The sequence below is a fragment of the Marmota monax genome, unplaced genomic scaffold, assembly GCF_021218885.2.
Source record: "Marmota monax isolate L192 unplaced genomic scaffold, Marmota_monax_Labrador192_F-V1.1 WCK01_AAM20220418_F8-fsc00010, whole genome shotgun sequence".
NCBI classification, from domain to species: Eukaryota; Metazoa; Chordata; class Mammalia; order Rodentia; family Sciuridae; genus Marmota; species Marmota monax.
In genome coordinates, this window is record NW_026692321.1 from 5,908,601 (window position 1) to 5,932,803 (window position 24,203).

A 24,203-nucleotide genomic window follows, 5' to 3' on the forward strand; every position below is an offset into this window, starting at 1 on the left:
ATTCTTCTGTGCAATGTAGTGTGAGTGACTGCCAAGAGAGCTTTATGAAACAAGTTTGGGAGAGTTGCAGATGATATCCTTATTCTATTAACCAACTGCTGTTGGTTCAACTTGTTTGAAAGAAGCTCGGAAAACCTCTCCAAGACTTGTCATTGATATTACAGGAAAAAGGAAACACATATATGTATGTGTATACATCAGTCTCTCTGGAAAATATAGATTTTTAATAAATTTCGGGTCATCATATTTCAGTCTTATTTTAACTGGAAGAATATGATCACCTTGAATGACTGCTTTCATAGAAGGCAGTTAGCTGGAAAGAAAGGAAAGATAAAAGTTAGTTGATAGTAAAATAATTTAAGAGACTGTTAAGTTCCTTGAAAAGGCATTTCAATTCATACTTTTAAATTATACTGTCTTCCAACTGCTATATTTTTAACACCTAAAATCATGCATAAGCATAGTAACTGTATTACTTTTCTTATTTTTTTAGGTACATGCAATTATATTGCTTTTCAATACAACAATGGACTTTGGAAGTCCCATAGTGGTTACAAACATTACACACAGTTTTAATGCAGTTAACAAGATATTAGGGTTAAACAATATGCCACTAATAACACATCTGAATTGAAGTTTGATGTGAGGTTTAACTGCTAGCTGCCTCATGTATTTGAAAGAGCAGTGGTCTTAAGGGCCAAGATCTACTTGGCTGTTTGGCCCTAAGCCACATTTTTCTTATTTATGAAACAGGAACAAACACAATGTTATAGTAAAGATGCTCCATAAAACCTGCATATAAACAGATCCCAATATCACATGATGTAAGTACACGTTTTGCAACATGCTGACTTAGTGTAAGACAGGTATTACTTCCTCTAAATGCAGTCTACGTAAAAGATTGAGGTCACGAGGCTCAACTTTCATTCCATTTCCTTTAATCACTATTAAACACACTATTTGATGTTTTCTAAAAGCACGGGAATTTTCACGGCATATCATTTGCATTCTTCAGCAAGGGTAACACTGAGTTCTTGCAACATCTCATCACATCACAAAGAAAGCCAAATCAGAAATAGCAATCACAGCACTTAGCAAACTTAGAAAGTTTTTATGGTTTGAATTCTTGCAAACTAGAGAAGGAAAGAGGGAGGAGAAAGGGATGGAGGAGGAAAGTAATCCCATGCTATGTTCACAAACTAGTGCAGCTGTCGGAGCTTCAGAACACTGTAATTTTACTTCTCTGAACACGGCTTCTTTGGAATGAATAGAAAGTACCAGAATTAGCTCCTTTTGTTATTTCTACATGTTTCATTCCCAAGATAAAAATTTTTAATTTTGACAATACTGAGAATTTATAGACAATAGAGAATCTGAACATAGCATTTTACTTTTATACTTCACATGGAAATTTCAGTTAGAAACTTTTCTGTAAACTCTTTTTTAACATAGACTATTAAAAGCAACTTTACAAAATTTCAAAACTAGCGGAAAAATAATGAAAGCCCAACTGCAAACCACATGCTCTTCACGGAAGTGCTAAAATAACTTTTTTTTCCATTTTTTTGATTTACCCCATTTATTTCTTCAGAAATCAAAAACATCGTCATCATCATCACCATCATCAACATCATCAAATGACCAATCCCAGTCTTTAAATGCCAAATCAAGCAATCTGCAATAGGAGGTTTGCAAATTTATACTCTTAACATTCTTTATAAAGTACAGCTTAATGCTATGATGAGAAATCATATTTCAAATGTGATGTAAGCATTTTCACTTTCCCTTCACCAATAACATAATTAAAATTAAGATGGATGCATAAAAGAAAACTTTCCCTTTGTATGTAAATGTACACAATTATGTTGGCCAGGTACGCTTTCTAGAATACTAGTTAACTAAAGACAGAGATAATATCTGGGAAAATATCATACAATCTGCTTCCTCCTCCTCGTCCCCACTGCCCAGATAAAGATGTAACTGTCCTGCTACTCAGTCTGAGAAACATGAAGGCTCAACAGCTGCCAATATTCCTTTCACAGCAGTGCCTAGATTATCCACTCACATTTCTCCACAATAGCACCACAAAGCCTAAAAGAAAAGGGGAGGGATACCCTAGGAACGCAGTCTTTCCAATACCAACAGTGCCCTACCTAGCTCAGGAGGTCACCAACACCTATGCTCTACATGTGAAAAGGTAGACACAAAGAAAAGGCTACAGGTATATAAGCGACATGGATAACTTATCTTGGCTAAATAAATTTTACTTAGTGCTGGGGTTTTGTCTTCTCTCCAATCCAATAATAAGTAACACTGAAATCATTGTATTAAAAAAATAGGAGTTATCGTTCATTATTTATAACTGTGACATTCATCGATTTGTGCCAAGGAACTCACTGGTCCCCAAAATCTCACCTGGGATCACTACGTCCCCCCCAGTGGTTCTCAACTTTAGAGAATATGATCTTCGGAATGCTCTTTGAAACTTTGACAAAACAGGTTTATGGATGTTATCTTAAAACTAAACAAACCAACTAAAATTCTTGTCTTCTAAAGTGGCAGAACAAGGAAAATCTGAGAAAACAAACTGTGGGGCACGGTGGTGCAAACCTGTGATCTCAGTGGTACAGGAGGCTTAAGCAGGAGGCTCCTCAGTTCAAAGCCAGCTTCAACAACTTAGCAAGGACCTAAGCAGTAAGAGTCTGTCTCTAAAGAAAATATAAAAAAGGGATGGGATGGGGGGCTCAGTGGTTAAGGCCCCAAGGTTCAATCCCCAGTACCAATAAATAAATAAACAAACACAAACTTTGATATAATTTTACTTATTATCTATTTGCAGATCACAGCTTGGTATACACTAATTTTATGAGGCTAAAGTAACTTTTAACTTTTGTTTCAACTTGGAAGATTACTATAGGTAGGGCTTCCTAGATTCCTGGAAGATCACTATAGGTAAGCCTCAGTTTCAGCACATTTTATGAAAAATCAGCATTTCATACCCTTCCAGAAGCTCTGAAGTATGTGTCAGTACCACAATCTCAAGTTTCACAGTCCAGTCACACAGTTGCTGTGTGCAATACATGATAGGGCTTCCCTAAGACCTCTCTTTCATCCCTTCTATTCAGTCATTTAACTTTGGTTTTTTCAACTTTAAAAATTTTAATCTTTTTGAATTTATGTTTCTTTCCTCCCTTTTCACTGTCAGTTCTCAGTTCAGGTTCTCATTAAGTTTGAACAGACCAATCCCTCATTGAAATACCTATATTTGTAGAACAAAATCAAAGTTCCTCAGCAACGTGCAGCTGGTTCTTAAGTTAGGTTCAAAACTTCCTTGTCAGCATCATGTCATCTTCTACCACTTCCTACCGTCACTTGCTCCTGACCCCACTGTGGCTCGTTTCACACATGAGCAATTCGGACAGCTTCATTCTTCTGCATGTGACATTTTGCCTGGAATTGTTTTTGCCCTTATTTGTTTGCCTGGAAAATTAACGATTCTCCATTTTTTGTAAACCTTTCACCCCACTCCCACCCCAATTTTGGGTATTAAACCCAGGGGCACTCTACCCACTGAGCCACATTTATTGAGACGGAGTTTCCCTAGGTTGCTGAGGCTGGCCTTGAACTTGCAGTCCTCCTACCTCAGCCTTCCAAGCTGCTAGGATCACATGTGTGCACCACTGTGCTGGGCTTGAGACCTCCCTTCATACCTCCAGCAGAATTCACCATGCTTTCCTTTGGCGTTCCATGTCTCTATTGCAGGCAACATTTTATAGGGCAGTTCAATTATCCGTTTGCCTGTTTCCTCCATTAACTGGTAAGTTACACCTCAGGACTTCGAGACTAACTATCAAAGAATGCTTCAGAGGGTGCACTGAATTTTGAGTTCTACCAGCAATACACAAGAACATTCACTTCTATCTTACAATACTGAGTTTCTTAATCCTTGCCAGTTTGGCAGGTGAGAAATGGTTTTATGTTATACCTGTAATTCTTTGCTTAATAATTATTTTGATCACATTTTTACTTTTAAAAGCTACTTCTAGAGTAGTGCCTCAATGGTTTTCACTACTTTTATATTAAGATAAGGCAGTTAATGATTTAAAAGACATCCTGTTTGTTTTGCAATGCTAGGGACTGAAACCAGGGCCTCTTGCATGCAAATACTCTGCAACTGAGCTACACCCAACAGCATCTAAAATATTTTTGTATACAAAAATATCAACCCAGACTATTCATATATACGTTGAAAATATTTGGTATTTTAATTTATTATAAAATGGTGTTTCAAACTTTTACAAGGCTTTAATTTCAGAATAGTAATCTCTATATAGTCACTTAATTTATTCCATTTATTTAGTTGGCTTATTTCAACACTTTTAAGTTATATACAATTTTATCATTTTTCCCACATAATTAGTCTGCTAGCTTTCTAGCACTTAGAAGTAGAAAAGAATGAATATAAGATCACCATGACACAAAAGCTCTCCTCACCCTGAAGTTTTAATTATGCTGGCATTTTCCCCCTTAAAACCAGATAGCACCACAATGAGCACTAGTTGAATTTCTGCTTTATACTTTCCAGAATGGTTTAAATATTGTATTTTTTAAAAAAGACCCCAGGGGGAAAGGAGCAAGAAATGCACCCCAGCCAGGCCAGTACTTTTGTGTCTTGTATTGAAACAAATTATTTTATCTCCCTGTCTTCATCAAGTTAGCATTTTATTTTTAAAAATCTACTTTCCAGCACAGTATCTTAATTTTAATGGAAAATCATCAAGGTAGCACTCATTTAGAATACTGTTTCTATACATTATGCTTCTTAAATGGTCAATTAACTTCTATTTATACCACAGAGAGGCCAATAGTGGAGTGTTGTAGTTCATAGTGCAGGCTCTGAAACTAAATTGTTTGGACCTAAATTCATAATCCTACAGCTTTCTGCTGTGTGATCTAGGGCAAAACCGTGCCTCAGTTTCCTTATCTATTAAGTGGAGGTACGAATAGCTATCTCACGGTGGTTTTGAGGGTAAGTAAGTACAGCAAAAGCTCTCAGAAGAGGACCTGGCATATAATGAGCATTCAAAACAGTTCTTTTATGTAATAATAATAGCTACCATTCATCTATTACTTTAATCACTTCACTAGAGAAAAGGGGAAGTGATGTAGTAAGAGTTGATTGGAATCTAGAATGTCACAGATGCTAAAGGAAAACAGATAACAGAGCAACTGTTAACAAAGAAAGATACCATCAAAAGATTAGGCAAATATTTATGGACATGCTTTATTTAGTATGTATACAAATATATGCATAGGATGTGCCTAACAAAGCCAAAGAGCTATTTTAAGAAGAAAACCAAGTGTATTAGTTCAACTAAAGCCAGACTGGCTAGTACTAAGACTAATATTAAGTATACATAAACTTAAGAGCTAGAGGGGCTGGGTTGTGGCTCAGCGGTAGAGCGCTCTCCTAGCACGTGCTAGGCCCTGGGTTCGATCCTCAGCACCACATAAATAAAAGATATTGTGTCCAACAGGAACTAAAAAATAAATATTAAAAAACAAAACAAAACAACAAAAACAAAAACAAAAAAACCTTAAGAGCTAGATATTAAACCACTGCTGTTAAAACACCAGAAATTCTATCCCTATGTTTTCTTGGATGGTTCTTTACCATCTCTACCCATCTGTATAGTATGGTATGAATGGGCAGAATGTTAAAGGTCATCTCGTCTGAAACTAGACCACCTAGAGAACATGCCATCTAATGTCTTCAAACCTGCATGTCTGCACAGAAAATACAGAGGTAAGCAGCTCCAGCAAAGTCTCACTTAGGGCCCACTGAGAGGGCATGAAGGTCATGCAAATATCTGGTGATAGGGAACTCACTGTTCCAGAATAAGCCAATTCTTCCAATTTTAGAAACCCCTGAATGCCTGATAGGTTTCCCTTACTGAACTGAAAATGTACCTCTCTAATTGGGTTTGTTCCAATACATTTTCCAAGGAAATTCTTCTTTCTTTTTAAATAATAAAATATCTTTGCTTCTTTCATGTGCTACATGTACAATACTTTCATATGACCCACTAATAACCTCATTCATTCTTTTCTATATGCCTTCCAATTTGTGTACATGGCTCTTAAAATGAAAACATAAACACCCAAAATAAAATACCAATTGTTGGGCTGGGGATGTGGGCTCAAGCGGTAACGTGCTCGCCTGGCATGCGCGGGGCGCTGGGTTTGATCCTCAGCACCACATAAAAGTAAAATAAAGATGTTGTGTCCACTGAAAACTGAAAAATAAATATTAAAAAAATTCTCTCTATCTCTCTCTTAAAAAAAAAAACCAATTGTAGGTGATTCCTGGAAGACAGACATGTAAAACTCACAATTTGTGAGTTATTGGAACAATGGAGACACTGATGAACAGTGGAAGAGATGTTTCAGAGGCATAACAAAACCTGATTATATATATTTTTTAAATATTTTTTTAATTGTCAATGGACCTTTATTTTATTTATTGATACATGGTGCTGAGAATTGAAACCATGACTCACACACACTAGTCAAGTGCTCTGCCACTGAGCCACAATCCTAGCCCAAAATCTGATTATACTTTAAACGTGCCCATCTTTTATGTTTAGAATTTTAGAGTGCATGAAATTTAAGATTTTTCAAAGCATACTCCATACATTGTTTAGTTTTAATATTAGTTTTACCTATATGCATGATTATGAGAGAAAGAAATCCCTATTACTTACTGTTGGTACAACAGATCAAAAAAAAAAAAGAATAATAATTTGAAGGGCAGGGCAAGTTAAAAAAAAAAAAAGTGACAAAAATCAAAAGTAAATGTGCTTTCAAATACACCACAATGCTAATTTGGAGTGGAGGCAAGAGAAGTTATTCATAAATCAGTGACCATGAAAACAGAAGGTTAAGTCAACGAAAGCATGCCACACTTGGTCTGAAAAATGGTTCATAAACTAATTCTGTATGTTATCACATTCAGGGAAATCATTAACTTATATCAAAAGGAATAGGGTTGTTCCAGTTTCAGATTTAAACAAACTGTTTGCCCTTCTGGAATATTAATTTTAAAAAAAAGATAACAAGACTGTGCTACTTCATGAAACCATTGTAAAGATCAAATGAGAGAAAATAAGGAAGTTAAGCAGAGAGCACAATATATATGAAGTTGAAAACCACTACCCGTTTAAAAGGTGCTTTGGTTTGGATGTACCCCTTGATCCCCATTGCAGTGGTGTTGAGAGGTGGGACCTCTGGGAGGTATTTGGGTCATAAGGGTCCATTTCTAGATTAACAGGTTACTATGGTAACAGCTACACTGTAAAAAGCAAGCTCTCTCTGGCAGCTGGCTGTACCACCATATGAGGCACTCTGCCACGTGATAATACGACAGGAAGGCCCTCATCAGATGCTGGTGCCGTGGACTTCCCAGCAAACCACATCTAAATAAACCTCTTTTCTTTGTAAATTATCCTGTCTGTGATACTGAGTTAAAGCAAGAGAAAACAGACTATGACATAAGGTATTAAGACAGCACTTATGCATTAATAGTTCAACAAAATTAATAACAAAAACTTAATTTTTAGATGTTTTGCACAAGACACATGAAATGGTCTTTACTGTTTCTATCATATAAACACTATTTTTAAATATTTAGTTTTATCATACCTCACACAAAATAACATTTTCACTGATGACACACCCATTCTACCTCTGTCATTCTAAATTATTTCCTTGAGATATTAGTTTCAAGAAAGTTTCATATAAGTTGTGTGTGGTTAGAGTAAGATTTCTGATAATACAGCCAATCATCATTATTCATATACTGAAGGTCTTGTGTTAGGGAACAAAAAGGATACCTGAAATTAAATTTCTGAACTAAGCATATACTTTTTCCTTAGTTGACCAAATCCTCATGCTCAATTAATATTAATGCTTATAAACCCTGCAGTAGCTAGTAAGCCAAGACATGGATAATTCCAAACGGAAAGTTATTAAATGACTTATTATAGTCACATGAAAATGGCTCCATTAAAATGCTTTTGTGCTTAATGAACATTCCTAACTTAACTCTATTGAATTTCAAGTCACTAGTTAATATTTACATTTTAAAATCTTGTCTATGTTTCTGTTTAAGTCACAGACAAGTCACTGCTTTAAACTAATAGAAGTAAATTAAGCCTGAATCTGATTTCAGTTCTGCCTCCCAAGTCACCTATCAGAAAAGAGAGTTAGCAGTATGAAACACAGTGGAAGATCTGGGTGCAATGAAATGCCATTTCCCAAGTCACTAAATTAGTCAATGTATTTATTAAACCTGAAAACATTATGTTTATATGCAAAAATATGTCAAAAGCAAGTCCTTTAAAAATATTTGGTATTCCATTGTTCATTAAAATACCAAGTAAGAGTTGGGGCTATAGCTTGGTGGTACAGTACAGGGCTTGCCTAGCCTTGCAAGACCCTGGGGTCAATCCTCAATGATGCAAAAACAAATAGAATTTTTTAAAAAAGAAGGAGGGCTGGGGCTGTAGCCCAATAGCAGAGCTCTTGCCCAGCATGTGTGAGGCACTGGGTTTGATCCTCAGCACCACAAAATAAATAAATAAATGAATAAATAAATAAATAAATAATCAAACAAAATAAAGGCATTCTGTCCATCTACAACTACAAAAAAAAATTTAAAAGAAAGAAGTAAAGTTATAGTTTGAATTAGTATGGACATAAATAGCAAAATTTTAATAAAGGAACTTTTATCACAAATTTTAATTTATTACCTTGGTTTGTTTGGGGCAAGCTGTCGACTTGGCCGTCTGATAGACTGGTTTTGTTGGATCTTCATTGAAGTTCTAGGAGATGACCGTGCAAAAGGGTCTGGAGCAGGGGGCTTTTTAGGTATCTTTTTCACCAACCGACTAACCCACTTCTGCTGCTCTTCTGTAGAATTTGCTAATAACAATAGATTCTTTGCCGTTGATATATCATAATACACTATAAAGAAATATTTGGAATCAATTAATATGCTTAAAATGACCTGAACATAAATAATACTAATACAGTAAGAAATTCTCATTTACCTTTGCAAGGTGCTATAATTTCCTCCTTTTTGTCCATGTGATCTTTATGACATTTAATATGGCAACGGCGACACTCTAAAGCAGGAGGGGGCTTAAACATGTGCCACAGTGGCTTCATACAAGCCTCACAGTTGGTTGGGAAATGATATAGAGTAGGAATAAATTCATGCCCTTTGTGACAAATATAATTAGATTTTTCTCCCACTGGCTCCACTGGAAATTCTTGTTCCTTTTTACTTTCTCCTTCATTGGCATACAGAATCTATCAAAAGAACAATCATTTCTAGATGTAAGTTTTTTTTTTTTTTTAATGTAGAAACAACTCTGGTAGTGTAAATAAAATCAATTTAGCCTAAATTACTCTGTAAAAAGAAAATGCATTTGAAGTTTAAATCTAAGCAGGTTCTGCCTAAAGAAAAGCTATGTGAAAAGTCATCAGAGGGTCACTTTGCTTTGCATTTCAAAAGAAATAATTCTGTTCAAATGCTGTCTCATAGATTTTTCTGGAAATCTTATTATGCTTCAGCAACACTATCAGAATGGACCAGCAAAAGATAAATCTGAAATTCACAGGTCCAATCCTCAAACAGATTGTTCAAGATCATCACCTGGGAATTGGGAGTGTAGTAGGTCATTGGTGGACCCAGGCATTCGGTTCAACCTCCAGGATACCCGCTCCCCCTCAAAAAACCACCAACAGATTCACAAAATAAACAAACCAAAAAAAAAAAAAATCCCAATCACCTGATAAGAACTGGGTAGAGGTTCTCAGCTCACTAGTAGAGTGCTTGCCTTGCATGCAGGAGGTCCTGGGTTTGATCCCCAGCACATACACAAAGAACATATATGTTCTTCTTAAGAACAGAAAACAAAGTGATTCCCATATGTACAGCTTTTTAAAGAAAAAAAATTTTTTTGTAGTTGTAAATGGACAAAATGCCTTTTATATTATTTATTTATTTTTATGTGGTGCTAAGGATTGAACCCAGTGCCTCACAAAGGCTTGGCAAGTGCTCTGGTACTGACCTACAGCCCCAGCCCTGTATACCTTTTTAAAAATGACATGTGCTTAGAGAGTTGAAGGAGGGAAAAAAGAGAAAAGGATGTACAATATACTCCACATAAACAATGTAAGCACCCAGAAAACAAGAGGGCAACTCCCACAAGACACCAGGTAGTGCCTATACAGAGGGAACTCAATACTAAATTGCTGGGAATCATTTGGCTTCATGTTAAATAGGAAATAAAAGGGCCTCTGGGTACAAAGTTTAACTTCATAAGTGCCTCCAGAGAGAGCTGATTATAAAACCCAAAACAGGAAAAAGTTCATGCTTTAAAAAAAGAAAAAAAAAAAATCACAACCAACCTGGGGAGAAACATGGTGTAAACACACTACACAGCTTTTAATAAGTAAAATTATCGAGAGAGAAATGGAGATGTCCCAAACAGAATAAGCACAAAAGAAAATAATTTTTAAATGGGACTGAAACAGAAAGGTCATCTGAAGGTATCCAGAGAAGAAAGGAATTTAATGTTTTGTCATGTGGGAACCTCCAAGGGTGAAAAAACAAAACAGATTATGTTTACCTGGAATATCCTTGGAATTTCTTTAGCATCTGCTCTGTATACATCTGTCTGTGTAACTGGTCGGACATGAAATAACTTGCTGCAAAAGATTTTTCATAAAAGAATAAAATATTACCCAAGGATCAAATTCCAATAGTTACCCTAACTTATGTAAGAAATTAAACACTTTGACCCATGTTAGAAGCTCACAGAGTATCTTGTTCTATTAATCCTTAATATTTTCAGAAATTTCCAGAAACCAAATTTTCTAATTTAGTTTCAGAAAACAATACATTATAGACCCATGAAATAAAGATGTTTCAGATAATCCTATCCTCCAGACTTTCCTGGGGAGAAGGAGACTGTAAGGAAAATAACATCAGGACAGGAGGAGCTAGCTGAGCTTTTCCATGACTAATAACAAAGAGTATTACCCTGTAAGAAAAGGTCAGGCTGACGTTCTTATCACACTTTAAAAAGATATGAGGAGATAGTCTCTAACTATTCTAGTAAAAATACTTACTCTATATCTAAAACCATGTAAGGATTAGATTGTTCTTTATCTTGTTCGCTGTCATAGAAAAGAATCTTCTTACTGCTTACAATCACATACTGTTAGAAAGAGGGAGGGAAAGAAATCAATGAATAAAGTAGTTACACACCATATTTATTGATTTTTTGAAAATACATTCTGTTAGCAATAAGAATCACAAAATACCTAAGTACCTAAAAAGTGTTAATATATCCTCAGGAAAGTCTTAAAATAACAATAAATTTGTAGCTATTTTAAATAAGCAAACAGGGGGATAAAGTCAATTACTTTTTGGACATAGCTTTGGGATCCAACAGTGTTAGTAACCTCATAAAAAAATGAACATAATGGGCTGGGGCTACATAGCTCAGTTGGTAGAGGGGTTGCCTCGCCTGCACAAGGCCCTGGGTTCAATTCCCAGCACCATACACACACACACACACAAAAAAAAAAAAAAAAAAAAAAAAAAAAAAACCAAAACAAAACAAAAAAACAATGACATCAAAATTACAGAAACAGAAGAAAAGAACTAAATGGATCTTTCTATCATATCCAGAGTTGTTTTGGATATGAAACAGCAAAAACACCAAAGTCAACAGGCTTATATTTTCCTAATTCCATGACAAACAGAAGAAAAAAAGTTTTTTTAAAATATTTTTTTTTAGTTGTAGATGGACACAATATCTTTATTTGTTTATTTTTATGTGGTGCTGGGGATTGAACCCAGGGTCTCACACATGCAAGGCAAGTGCTCTACCACTGAGCTATAGCCCCAGCCAGAAAAAAATTTTATAGTGAGAAATAAAATCACATCACTCTAAACTGGAAAGTATAAACAAGTGTTATGTGTCTAAAAGGTTTAGTCATGTACGTCTTACAACTATGAAAATGAAGTGGCTGGAGTTAAACCAGAAGGGGGGTGGGGGGGGTGGGGGAGACGAACCATATTCAAGTACTAATTACCTTTTTAACCCATCCAAATTTCTTAGTGTTGTTTCGAACAGGCAAGGAGAGCCATCCTTCTAACCTCGATTCTATAAATAAGCACAAGATTGTAAGGATAAATATGATAATTTTCTTCATATAATGAAGAATTTAGCATAATTTTAATATGGAAGCACAAGACCAATCAAATAGTCCCTTCAGAATTTATCACTGTGCATTGTCTGGGACACAAATAATGCAGGATTGGTAGAAGCAAGTTATGCAATGCCAAACAAAATCCAGGCTATTCCACAGTGGTGCTGAGGCTTCAACTCAGGAGCTCACACTCGCTAGGCAAGCAAGTGCTTTACCACTAAGCCACATGCCCAGCCCCCAGGGTGTAGCACAATGGAAATAAATAGCCTGCAATTTTATGTAGTCAAATGTCCCACTGATTAAATTCATGCACTGGCAAAAATCTAAGAGACAAGACACAAAACAACAAACAAACAACCCCCCCAAAAACAAAATCACCAAAACTTAACAGCTCTTTATTCTCACTGATAACATCTGCATTAGGATCTTTTATTTTTCTTTTGAAAGAAGACCTAACTAAAAATATAATATGCATCTTTGAGAAAACATTTTAAATGAGTAATGTTTTCAGAGAATATGGTCTTTCAAAATGGCTATAATAAAATGAAGTAAAATTGCAGCAGATGAAACTTGGTTAACAAACAACAATAAGGCGTGGTGGCGCACGCCTGCAATCCCAGTGGCTCAGTGGTTAAGCATCCCTGGGGTTCAACGCCTTATACCAGAAACAAAAAAACAATATAATCAAAAGATTTCTAAACTCCAAAATAACAAAATGAGTAAAATTCTAGTTCCACAAAGCAAAGTGTCTAAGTCCTTGGAATTTGTTCTAGTACATTTGATCAATATCTCTTCTTTGGAGGGGGGTACCGGAGATTGACTCAGGGGCACTCAACTACTTGTCACATCCCCAATCCTATTTTGTATTTTATTTAGAGACAGGGTCTCACTGAGTTGCTTAGTGCCTTGCTGTTGCTGAGGCTGGCTTTGAACTCCTGATCCTACTGCCTTGGCCTCCCAAGCTGCTAGGATTACAGGTATGAGCCACCCACTCAGCTTGATCAGTATCTTTTATTGACTTAAGTGAAATACTATTTTGGGAGGTTATTCTAACAATAGAAGTAACTGTCAATTATTTAACATCCATTATGTGTCAACTGTGTTAGAGGCTTAACTACAAGCCCCTCTAGGGCAAGGCTCAGTCAGATTGTTTCATGTCCTTTAAAGGCCCAGTGGAGTGTCCAACAGGTTTTAAGTGCTCAATGACAAACAGAAACACATTCTCTCCAATAGCATACAGGTATTTTTGCTCTGTCACTCCTGACATGAAACTTCAGGAAGAATTTCTTAGTTAAAAATGGATGAAATAGGCAATAAAACCATACACTCTTTTTTTGGGTACCAGAGATTGAATCCAGTGGTGCTTAACCAGTGAGCCACATCCCTAGCCCTTTAGAGACAAGGTCTCGCTGAGTTGCTTCAGGACCTTGCTAAGTTGCTGAGATTGGTTTTTGAACTTGAGATCTTCAGGCTTCAGCCTCCTGAGCCACAGGGATTTACAGGCATGAACCACTATCCCTGGTACCATACACTCTTATGTAATATAATGTTCTTATAATTATGTCAGCACAATAAACAATCTATTAAAATAGCAATTCATTATAAAAATGCCTTAAAAATACTTTGTTCATGCAGCAGTTCATTATTAACTGAGTCTACAGTTAGTCAGAGTTAATGAATATCAGTTAATATTATAAAAAAATTTCAAAGGGACTAAAATTAAGGGCAGCGGGGAAAACTCCAAAGACAAAGGTTTTTAGGATATCACCTGTACCATTAGGTTCCGATGATATGGGTAAGTTAGGCAAAGAGTCTTCTTCTGAGTCAGAATCAGAGTCAAGGAGCATGTGAGAACTGGAAGGCTTAGTGGCAATATTGAGAGAAGTAGAGGAACGTTGGTAGGTGAATGACATGGATTCCATAGTATGTGACTGAGTGATATGAACTAAACACCCAACATATGAGAAGTAAGAATGCAGAAAGAAGAGAAAATAAAATGAAAGCTTTAAAAGAGAGCTATAATAATGTATAACGAATTAAATATCTAAACATGTAGAGGTTTCTTTTGCATGTTTGCTTTTTTATGAAAAATATTATTTTTAAAAAAATCAATAAAAGTCCAAAATGTTATTTGAACTACCACTCTAAGAAGTAGGTTTCCCCTTAAAGACAGGATAAACATTTTTCCTCAAGAAGGAAGTTAGGCACAGGATTTAAAACAATCAACCAATTTATAATTAAGACAAACTTAAGGGCTGAAAGCAAATCTGTACCTGGAAATCCATCATCTGCCTCAGCCTCCCCTGGTCCACTGCCTATACTGGAACTATCCAGACCAATATGCAAGGCCTGCAGCTGTGATCGTAGCTGCTCAATGTCACTGTCTTTACTGTCCAGTGTCATCTGCAGTTCAATTCGAATTTGGCTCTCTTCAGCTATTTGCTGTAAGAAATTAAATTAAATTAACAAGGTAGAATACATCTCATATTTTCCATCTTGTTCAATAATAATTATTAATGATTTTTTAAAGGTTATTTGTCCTTTTTAGTTACACATGACAGTAGAATGTATTTTCATACCATACATACATAAACTTCCCATTTTTGTGGTTATACATGATGTGGAGTTACACTTGTCATGTATTCATATAAGAACACAGGAAAGTGATGTCCAATTCATTCTAATGTCTTTCTTATTCTTATCTTAATAACTATTAATAGAAATGTTCTATAAATAGTCAAACACACAGACATTAGAGTAATTCTATTTCTTAACAAGAAATCTTCAATTTAGAGTCCAAATAGTATTCTTACAGCCTGCATTTCATTTAGTTCTTTCTGATACTTGATCATCTGTTGGGTCAACTTTTCCCGTTCAGATTTAAGTTCCATATGTAGCTTTCTATTCTCCTTCTCTTTTCTTCGCACATCTGTGTCATTCCCACGCTTGACGGGTTCTTTTCGATTCATGATCTCAGCCAATTTATTCACAGCCTTAAAAATGTAAAAATAAGTATGCAAATGAAATAAATTACGTTGATCACTTCTTGGTAATTCACCAATTCCAGGTAATATAACCATTAATAATGTCCTTCTTTAAGCACAGGATTACAAAGAAACACTTCTTACACTATTTGAACACTACACTTTCTTTATTACTCATTGTCCTTCTTTATCCTAACTCATACTTGGTTTTTACTCTCATGGTTTCTGAGAACTGTAATTTAAAATATTTGTAGGAGCCTGGAAGTGTGACTCAGAGGTAGAGCACTTGCCTAGATGCATTAGGCCCTAAATTTGACCCCCAGCATCATAAAAGTCAATAAATAAATAATAATCGTTTTGATTTCATGTCATTGTCTACCATTTCAACTTTTGTTCCAAGGAAGACTTTAATAGTAAGATTTTTCTTCTTCTATCTGGAGGAACAGAATTCAGCATTGGCATCACATTAGTAAAATATACTTTGCTCAACAACAGAGAAAAGAACCTACTACCTACACTCATTTGAGCTGTATACACAACCGGAGGAACTGGCAGAGGGGTGGTTAATGATCATAGGTTTCTTTTAAAAATTTTGTCAGGCTGTTAGCAAACAGTCATGCCCTACAGTTTCCTAAAAGGCAGAACAACTTATTAGATTACAATAAAAGATTAGGAATAACTGTGATTCCATATTGGAAAATTAGGAAAAACTTTAACAGACATTGAATTGGACAATGTTAATGAAATCTAACTTCTCCCAATCTGAGAAAATTCAGGTCACTGTTCACAAATATTCATACATTCAATGACTGCTTCTAATCTGTAATGCTGGAAGTAAAAGATAAATGAAAATAAGATTCAAAATCATGTTTAAAGTCCATACTTGAGTCTTGAGTGTTCTCTCTGTTAATAGCTGTTTCTCAAACTGTGCCTTGATGGCTGCTGCACTTATCTCTTCATCTTTCAACCTTGATAGTTCTGAAACATGGGAAAATGTGAAAATTACACTGGTGACTACAGCAAGTGGTAGACATCAGATATATTAAACTACATTCTTTGTAAGTACATACGCTCTTGAGCATCTTTCAGTTTGTTATTTAATTCTTCTTTTTCATTCGCAAGATTGGCAACATCACTAGTAAGTGTCCTATTAGTTTCTTCAAGCTAAGAAACAAAAGTGGGGGAAATAAAAAAACACACCAATACACAAAATGTAAGTCATAAAACAGTAATTCAAATTGAAAACCCCAGAAAGTTGCTAAATCTCTTGCTTTTCTAAGCTTATCCATCTTTATTTTCTTGCCCATGTGCTACTTTACTAAACTTTATTATTGATGAAAATTTTGTTAGCAAATTTTATATATACCACCCAAGGAAGCCAAAAATTTGCTGTTCTTTCATAAATCCTTAGTATTTTTTAAAATGAGAAAAACATTTAAAAAACTAAGAAAAGGAAATACAAACTCTGCATTCTCATCATGCAGAATAAATGAATATAAAAACTAATATTTTTTCAGAACATTACTTTGAAACAGAAGATGAAATAGTACTGATGATGTTGATGGCCTTTTGTATTCCTTCCAAATTTTATTTCTATTCTTCCTTCCTGAAGAACATTTAGTGATTTTTAAGTCACGCTGTATTTATCTTTCTCCATTTTTTTTTTGGGGGGGGTACTGGGGATTGAACTCAGGGACACTCAAACCCTGAGCTCCATCCCCAGTTCTATTTTGTATTTTATTTAAAGACAGGGTCTCACTGAGTTGTTTAGCAACTTGTTTTTTGCTGAGGCTGGCTTTGAACTCATGATCCTCCTGTCTTCAACCACCTGAGTCGCTGGGATTACAGGAGTGCGCCACCGGGCCCAGCTTTTGCAATTGTTTTTACTCGGCATCATATTAAAAAATTAAATGGCTAATAAAAAGATCTAATTCATTTTAACAGATACAGTAATTCCATCTACCACACTTAATATATCCATTCATTCATTTAATAAGAGATTTCAGTTTTGGCTATTTACAAACATTTATGCTGCTATAAGCATTGTGCTAAGTTTCTTTAGCATACTTATCTTAATGTAGACTTTCTCTGAATTGCATTCTATGTATGGTTAAAATTTGCCGGACACTGCCATGCTATATACCTGTCTATACAATCACATACTGAATTTCAGTTCCCAGAGCAGTGAAAGAATACTGTTTTCCAGACATCTTTCAAACAACTGCCATTGTGAGGTGCTGAATTTCTGTCATTTGATGGGTGTGAACTGGCATTTCAAAGCTGCTTTATCTAGCCTTTTGTAGGAGAGCAGGAGGCAAAGCATTTTCTTATATATGTAAGTTTTCCTTTTTGACCAAATTTTCTACTGCACTGTTTAACCTTTTCTTATTGAACTGCAGGAATTCTCTGTATATTCTAGATACTACTGGTTCCTTGTTTAATAAATACATTACATGTATCTTGTCCCTGTCATTTATTTATGTTGTCTTTTGTCATATTTGTTGAAATTTGGATTCATTTCTAATAGCTTAAAATTTTTATTTTTCATATTTAGATTATTAAGTTAGCTAGAATTTACTTTTGTGTGTGAAATGGTAAGGTTCTAATTTTATTCTTTCCACATAAAAATATAGTTATTCTACAACCATTTATTAAATTTTTGTCCTTTCCTACTGGTTTGTATATTGCTATTTCCATCATATACAAGTTCCTTTATAGATTATAAAATTTCCTCTAGCATCACTATTCATTTCTAGCGGGACTGGACCTGTTCTAATGTCACACTTTGCAATTTACTGTATCATTTTGACATGTCTGCATAATTGATAGGGGAAACCCAACTACTTGATATTTTACTTTTCTTGGAAATTTTCTATAGCTAGACTGTGTGAAACAAAGGGAGAAGTAAGCGATTAACTGAACTAAAAATCTTAACAGCTAGAACATAACAATTTTTCATGTACATCTGTAATACTGTACTAGTGCTACTAAGTAATTTATGACATTAGCAATTTACTTATTATAAAACCCCAAGAATTTTACTTACAGATGCAATTGTAGCATCTTTTTCAGTAAGCTCCTGTTTGTGTCTAGCCATCATCTCTTTGATCTCCAGTTCTTTCATGATTTTCTCTTTCTCCAAATCTGAATACTGTTCTTCAGCAATTGAACGAGCCAGCTGCTCAGAATCTGCTTTGGTCAAGGTGATCTCCAGCTGGGCAGCCAAGGAGTCCCTATAATTTAGGAATGTATCATTAAAAAATTCAGGGGGTAGTGCTGGGGATTGAACCCACAGTTTTTGTGCATGTTAAACATACCTCCACCCCTCTTAAAGATATGTCATTTTAGTGTTCAATTTTCACTTTAGAAGTCCATACTTTTGTCTCACTTCATCAACACATTTTTACTTGGTGAATACAGAGCATTGTTCTAGCAGCAATATATGTATCTATGAATAAGGGACAAAGGTCTTGTCCTTACCTTTCATCCTGTAATTCCTGTTTCTTCTGCTGTAATTCTTTACAAAGTTTGGTCTTTTCTTCACATTCTTCTTTAAGTTCCCTAACTTGTGTTTTATACAGGGTCTAAGAAGCAAAACACAAAGAAATGTGTATCATGATCATCAGAAATATTATGTCTACATCTAAAACCAACCCAGAGAAATCACTGATGACATACAAATATTTTCTTAATGTTGAGTAATGTTGTGCTCCTGAGAAAATAAATAGTTTAATACGTTTTCCTATTTTCTAGTTATCAACTGATATAATAAAGTTCACTTGGGGCTGGAAGCGTAGCTCTGGTAGAGCACATTTGACATGCATTAGACCCCAGGTTCAGTACCCATCACCTTCCCCCCAAAAGTCAGTTAATAATTTAAAAGCATCATTTCCAACTGAATAATATAGTGATATTTCTTACTGAAAGGTATAGATTGGTAGGATGAAAAAGCAAGGAAAAATATTACTAATTTGTAAACATAAATTTTGTTGATTTAAATCAATGGAGCAGGGGTGATAATTGTCATTTCATATTTTAAAACTGATCTCAAAAAAGTACAAATGTCTCAGAGGCTCGGGAGACTGAGGCAGGAGGATCAAAGCCTGCCTCAACAACTTATTGAGGCCCCAAGCAACTCAGCAAGACCTTGTCTCTAATTAAAATATAAAAAGAACTATGGATGTTGCTCAGTGATTAAACACCCCTGGGTTCAATACCCAGAATAATTTTTTTTTAAAAGTTCAAATGTTAAAATGACAATTTTACAATAAAAGTGTATTATTCAAAAAGCAATGCCTTTAATCAGTTTTACAGGTGTTGTATAGCATGTGCTTAGAATTAGTTTTCTAGCAATGACAACAGAGTTCTGTTAAATTATTTACATTTCTTTTTACTCAGTATTTTTAATGAGTTATGGGATATTACACATCCCATTTAAAAATCTAATTTAAATCTAGTTTATACAAAATCATTCTCCTGGTTCTAAAACAAGAAATAAAAAAGTTCTACAAATACAGCAACTTCAAATTAATGTGTCTGGAACTTACTGAGAAATACTGTTCAGCTTCAAGTTGATCTTGGAGCTCTTTCATCTGCCCATCGGCATCCTGACGTTCTCTGTGAAGACATCAAAACAAAGGCTTAAATAAGTAAAACACATTTTAAATCATTTACTCTGAAATTATGGTGTAGGAAACCCCTGAAGCCCTTTCAGAGAATCCATGAAATCAAATCATTTTCATGCTAATTCTAAGCTCATGGTTGCTATTCCTTTCCTTGAGAGGAGATGAAATTTGATGATGTCATCAATACACCAGCTAAATGAAATGTATGCTTGTATTTTAAACTGTCATTTGGGGGACGGGGTGTAATTTGGGATTGAACCCAGGGATGCTTAACCACTGAGCCACATACCAGGCAATTTTTTTTTCATTTTTTGCTTTGAAACAGGGTCTTGTCTCGCCAAGTTGCTGAGGCTGGCTTTGAACTTGCAATCCTCCTGCCTCAGCCCCCAAAGCTGCTAAAATTACAGATGTGTACCACTGTGGCCAGCCAATTGTTATCAGTTTTAATGAACACATATGTGAGCTGTGATCTGCCATTTATGTCAAGCAACTAAGATTCATAGTATCTGAAAACTAGGTTTCTCAGGGTGAGTAAAGAATGCCCAGGAGGATGAAAATCCTGTTTTTAGATCTAAATAAGGAAAATGACACTTTTACAAATATACTGAGCTTTACCTTTATGAATTGTATACTTTCTCTACCACTGTACCTTGATTAGGTGGCAGTAGTATAAAAATTGGTGGGCAAACATATAATCTTCTCAAAAGACAACAGTAGCACTCAACATAATACTTGTACAAAAATAAAGAGAAAATGTGATCCAGAAAGTAGAATAGTCAAAAGAAAATCCCCAGATAAACTAAAATTAATATGATTTACATGTGCATAATTATGCGTATTAAAACTTTGTCTCAATTAACTTACTTTCGAAGTTCCGCATTTTGTTTTTCCAAGCTCATTTTCATTTCCAGGAGATGATTATTCTCTTGTTTTAACTGCTTTTCTGACATTTTTAGTGTGTTAACTTGCTGTGTTTGCATCTTCAGGTCATTTTGTGTAAGACAGCGCTTCTGAGTTTCCTGCTCTATTTTTAATGTCAAGTTTCTAACCTAAAAAAAATAGATTGAATACTTGGTATATAAGTAAATTGTTTTGATTTTTCTTATCAATGAAGTTGGCAGCAAATATGGTGATGAAAAATAGATTTCTGCCCTCAGGTAGCCCATTCATTTCACAGTAAAATATTTCTAAGAAAGTTATACATATGTCTTTAATTCCAGTAATGTGGGAGGCTGAAGCAGGAGGATCACAAGTTTATGACTAGTCTCAGCAAGGCTCTAAGCAACTTAGTGAGACCCTGACTCAAAATAGAAAATTAAAAGGGCTGGGGATGTGTCTCTGTGATAAAACACCCTAAGGTTCAGCTGAACCTAGTATCCAAACAAACAAAAATCAAACCGAAACAAAAAACAAGATCCCCACAGTTTTGAAGTAAAAATAACTTAAAATTATTAAATTATGATTCATTTATTATGTTATCAAAATCTAATAAAAGCAATACAGAATATTTTATATATGTATCCTACAGATTGCATAAAACATTTAAAGAAAAATTTGTGGGTTTTTTTTTTTGTTGTTGTTGTTGTTGTTATTGTTTGTTTTGGTACTAGGGATTGAACCCAGGGGTACTTTAATACTGAACTATATCTCCAGCTCTTACAGTTTGTTATTTTGAGACAGGGCTAAAACGCTGAGGCTGGCCTCATAACTTGACATCCTTCTGCCTCAACCTCCCAATTTGCTGAGATTACAGGTATGAGCAACCATACCCAGCAATAGGGAAATTTTAAAATTATAAAATATCAAGAACTCACCATTAGACCTTTACAAATAAACCTAGTTTATTATTGCTTCATTTACTAGCTTATTATTCATTAGTAAAATTCATACTTACATCCTCATTTAGCACATCTTTCTGTTTAAGGAGCTCATTTAGTTTCTGCTGTGATTGTTTGAGGTCACAATCCAATAAAGAGCATCTTTTCTCAGCCTCCAGCAATAGGTTCTCTACTTTCTGTTTTAAAGTCCTTTCTTCCAAAAGCTTCTTCTCCATTTCTATTACAGTGAGAATGGACATGATCATGAATTTACAAATAAAACAGCATATCAAAGATATGATACAGTGCCAATAAAAATGAAAGTAAATGATGCTACTTCATTATTATATTTTTATTCATTTCTAGAATATTTTTATCACTCCTCCAAATACATTTGAAATAGCAAGAATTTTATGCTTGAAAATAAAGAGTTTTATTTGCAGGGTGTAAAATGTATCACAGTTCGCAATATTACACCAATTCTCACAGAAACAAAATATTTTCATTTTGTAATTCTATAAAATGCTTATGTCTTTAAATAAATACTTTTTTACTACTTTCTGCTAGTATGTCTCTCAGTGTTACTATTTTCACTTTGAAACACTCCAGGGTAGATTCTATTTATCATGCAAGTTAACCTCTCTGGGACTCAGGTTTCTTATCTCTAGGAAAAGAACAGTATCTACTTTCCTAGTGAGTTAATACATGTGTAGCACTCGTTAATATTCATCATTTTTTTTTTTACAGTAAAAGTGTAGAAAATACACAAAATATTATCATGAAGAGTAGGATTTTGGGTCATCTTTTGCATTTTTCTTTATACATTCTTTTATTTTTGTAAATGATTAGCTGTAAACTTCTAATTTGTTTCATAAATAAGAAAAAGCTTTTAAAGTTCTTTAATCTTCAAGTGAAAAGCAAAGTTTATACCTAAAAAAGTGATTTCAATATGAATTGCAAGTCATTAAAGGATCACCTTTTGATGTACTGATTAGAATTTTAGTTCAAATTCAGTTAAGGTTCCTCCACTCCTTCATACCTATAATTATCATCTAAAGTTTTATTAGTTTAAAATTAAACCTATGAATTTTCAGTTAATGAACAGTATTTGGAAGTGAGGAAAAATGAAAATTCTTCATGTATCACTAACAATACATGTAACTACACTTGATTTTCACAGTAACCTAACAACACCATTACTGTTCCTTTATAGAAAACAAAGCATACAAAGTTTAACTAGACAAGGTCGTGCTGCTAATAATTATTTGGTTAGTATGTTCTTAATCCAAGAAGGCAATGACATGCAGCAGAAAGACCAAATGCTTCAGACCTCGATTTGAATACCATCTATAATTTTTGTATACTCATGCGTAACATACAGAAGTCATCAAGTATCTTCTATTAGTGTTGGAACAGTTTGAAAAATGGTACTTATATTACACTGGATTGGTTCACTTTCATCAGTTCAGAGTGTAACCAATAAATCAATGTACTCATTTTAGAAAAACAATCACATAATGTGGGCACAGAATAGAAAGACAAAAAGGAATATACTGAGGTGACAAATATTCTAAAGCTCAGTATATTTGTAAAAGTGTCATTTTCCTTATTTAGATCTAAAAACAGGATTTTCATCCTCCTGGGCATTCTTTACTCACCCTGAGAAACCTAGTTTTCAGATACTATGAATCTTAGTTGCTTGACATAAATGGCAGATCACAGCTCACATATATGTTGGATGATAATTACATAAATATATATTTTATTGTGCATAAATTACACTGTAATAAAAAAATTCAGTTCTCTTTACTAAGCCATGGACAAGGAAACATTGTTCATTAATTTCCTTCTAATTAGATACTTCTAAATAAAGCACTCATTTTATTTCTTATGATCCTGAATTAATGCTTTAAACAAAAACTTAATCTACAATTCAGTTACATGTAAAAATTAAAAGACTATTTTTTTGCTAAGTTGTTGAATATGAAATGCAATTTCTGTTGAGTTTTAAGCCTTTCACAAGAAAAAAGAACTTTTTTAAAAAACCATTATAATTATAAATGGTCAGCTGGGAAACCTAAATTACCCTAAAAATTACCCTAATTCCAAGATAAAAATTGGTTTGCAGGAAAGTTAACTCTGTTATCTATTAGTATCAAATGGCTCAGAGCAATTTCAGCTAGCATCTTCATCATACCTGGGTCCAAAATACTCATTAACTTATATGCTAGTTAGACCAGTGTCATTTTCAAATCTTTTTTTGGGGGAAGATGTTGCAGGAAAACTTTTAAATGTGCATACCTTTCATGGCTTCTGATTTAGCTTCTTCGATGGATTCATAGATTTTATTTTTATCTGCTAGCCGTGCTTTTGTAGTCTTATGTTCAGCCTCTTCTTGTTCCAAGCTCTGTTGCATAACTTTTAGTTGGTATGTCATATCTATTTCCATGTTGCTCTTTTCCTATTAAAGATTTAAACGAACAGCTATA

The 24,203-nt window shown here is 34.6% G+C and overlaps 1 protein-coding gene across 1 annotated transcript in view; it reads right to left on the minus strand.

Moving 5' to 3' along the window:
• Positions 1-1,485: 1,485 nt before the first annotated feature.
• Positions 1,486-24,203, minus strand: part of Rock2 (Rho associated coiled-coil containing protein kinase 2) — a 136,185-nt gene continuing 113,467 nt past the window's right edge. The window contains exons 18-33 of the mRNA XM_058578368.1: positions 24,016-24,175; positions 21,792-21,952; positions 20,762-20,946; positions 19,820-19,889; positions 18,753-18,856; positions 18,319-18,505; positions 16,343-16,436; positions 16,156-16,250; positions 15,102-15,281; positions 14,562-14,730; positions 12,172-12,242; positions 11,200-11,288; positions 10,698-10,776; positions 9,111-9,372; positions 8,811-9,024; positions 1,486-1,675 (exon numbers count right to left, since the gene is read on the minus strand). Coding sequence (XP_058434351.1) covers positions 1,588-1,675; positions 8,811-9,024; positions 9,111-9,372; positions 10,698-10,776; positions 11,200-11,288; positions 12,172-12,242; positions 14,562-14,730; positions 15,102-15,281; positions 16,156-16,250; positions 16,343-16,436; positions 18,319-18,505; positions 18,753-18,856; positions 19,820-19,889; positions 20,762-20,946; positions 21,792-21,952; positions 24,016-24,175 — 2,208 coding nt within the window. The 3' untranslated portion in view covers positions 1,486-1,587. The remainder of the gene's footprint in view (positions 1,676-8,810; positions 9,025-9,110; positions 9,373-10,697; positions 10,777-11,199; positions 11,289-12,171; positions 12,243-14,561; positions 14,731-15,101; positions 15,282-16,155; positions 16,251-16,342; positions 16,437-18,318; positions 18,506-18,752; positions 18,857-19,819; positions 19,890-20,761; positions 20,947-21,791; positions 21,953-24,015; positions 24,176-24,203) is intronic.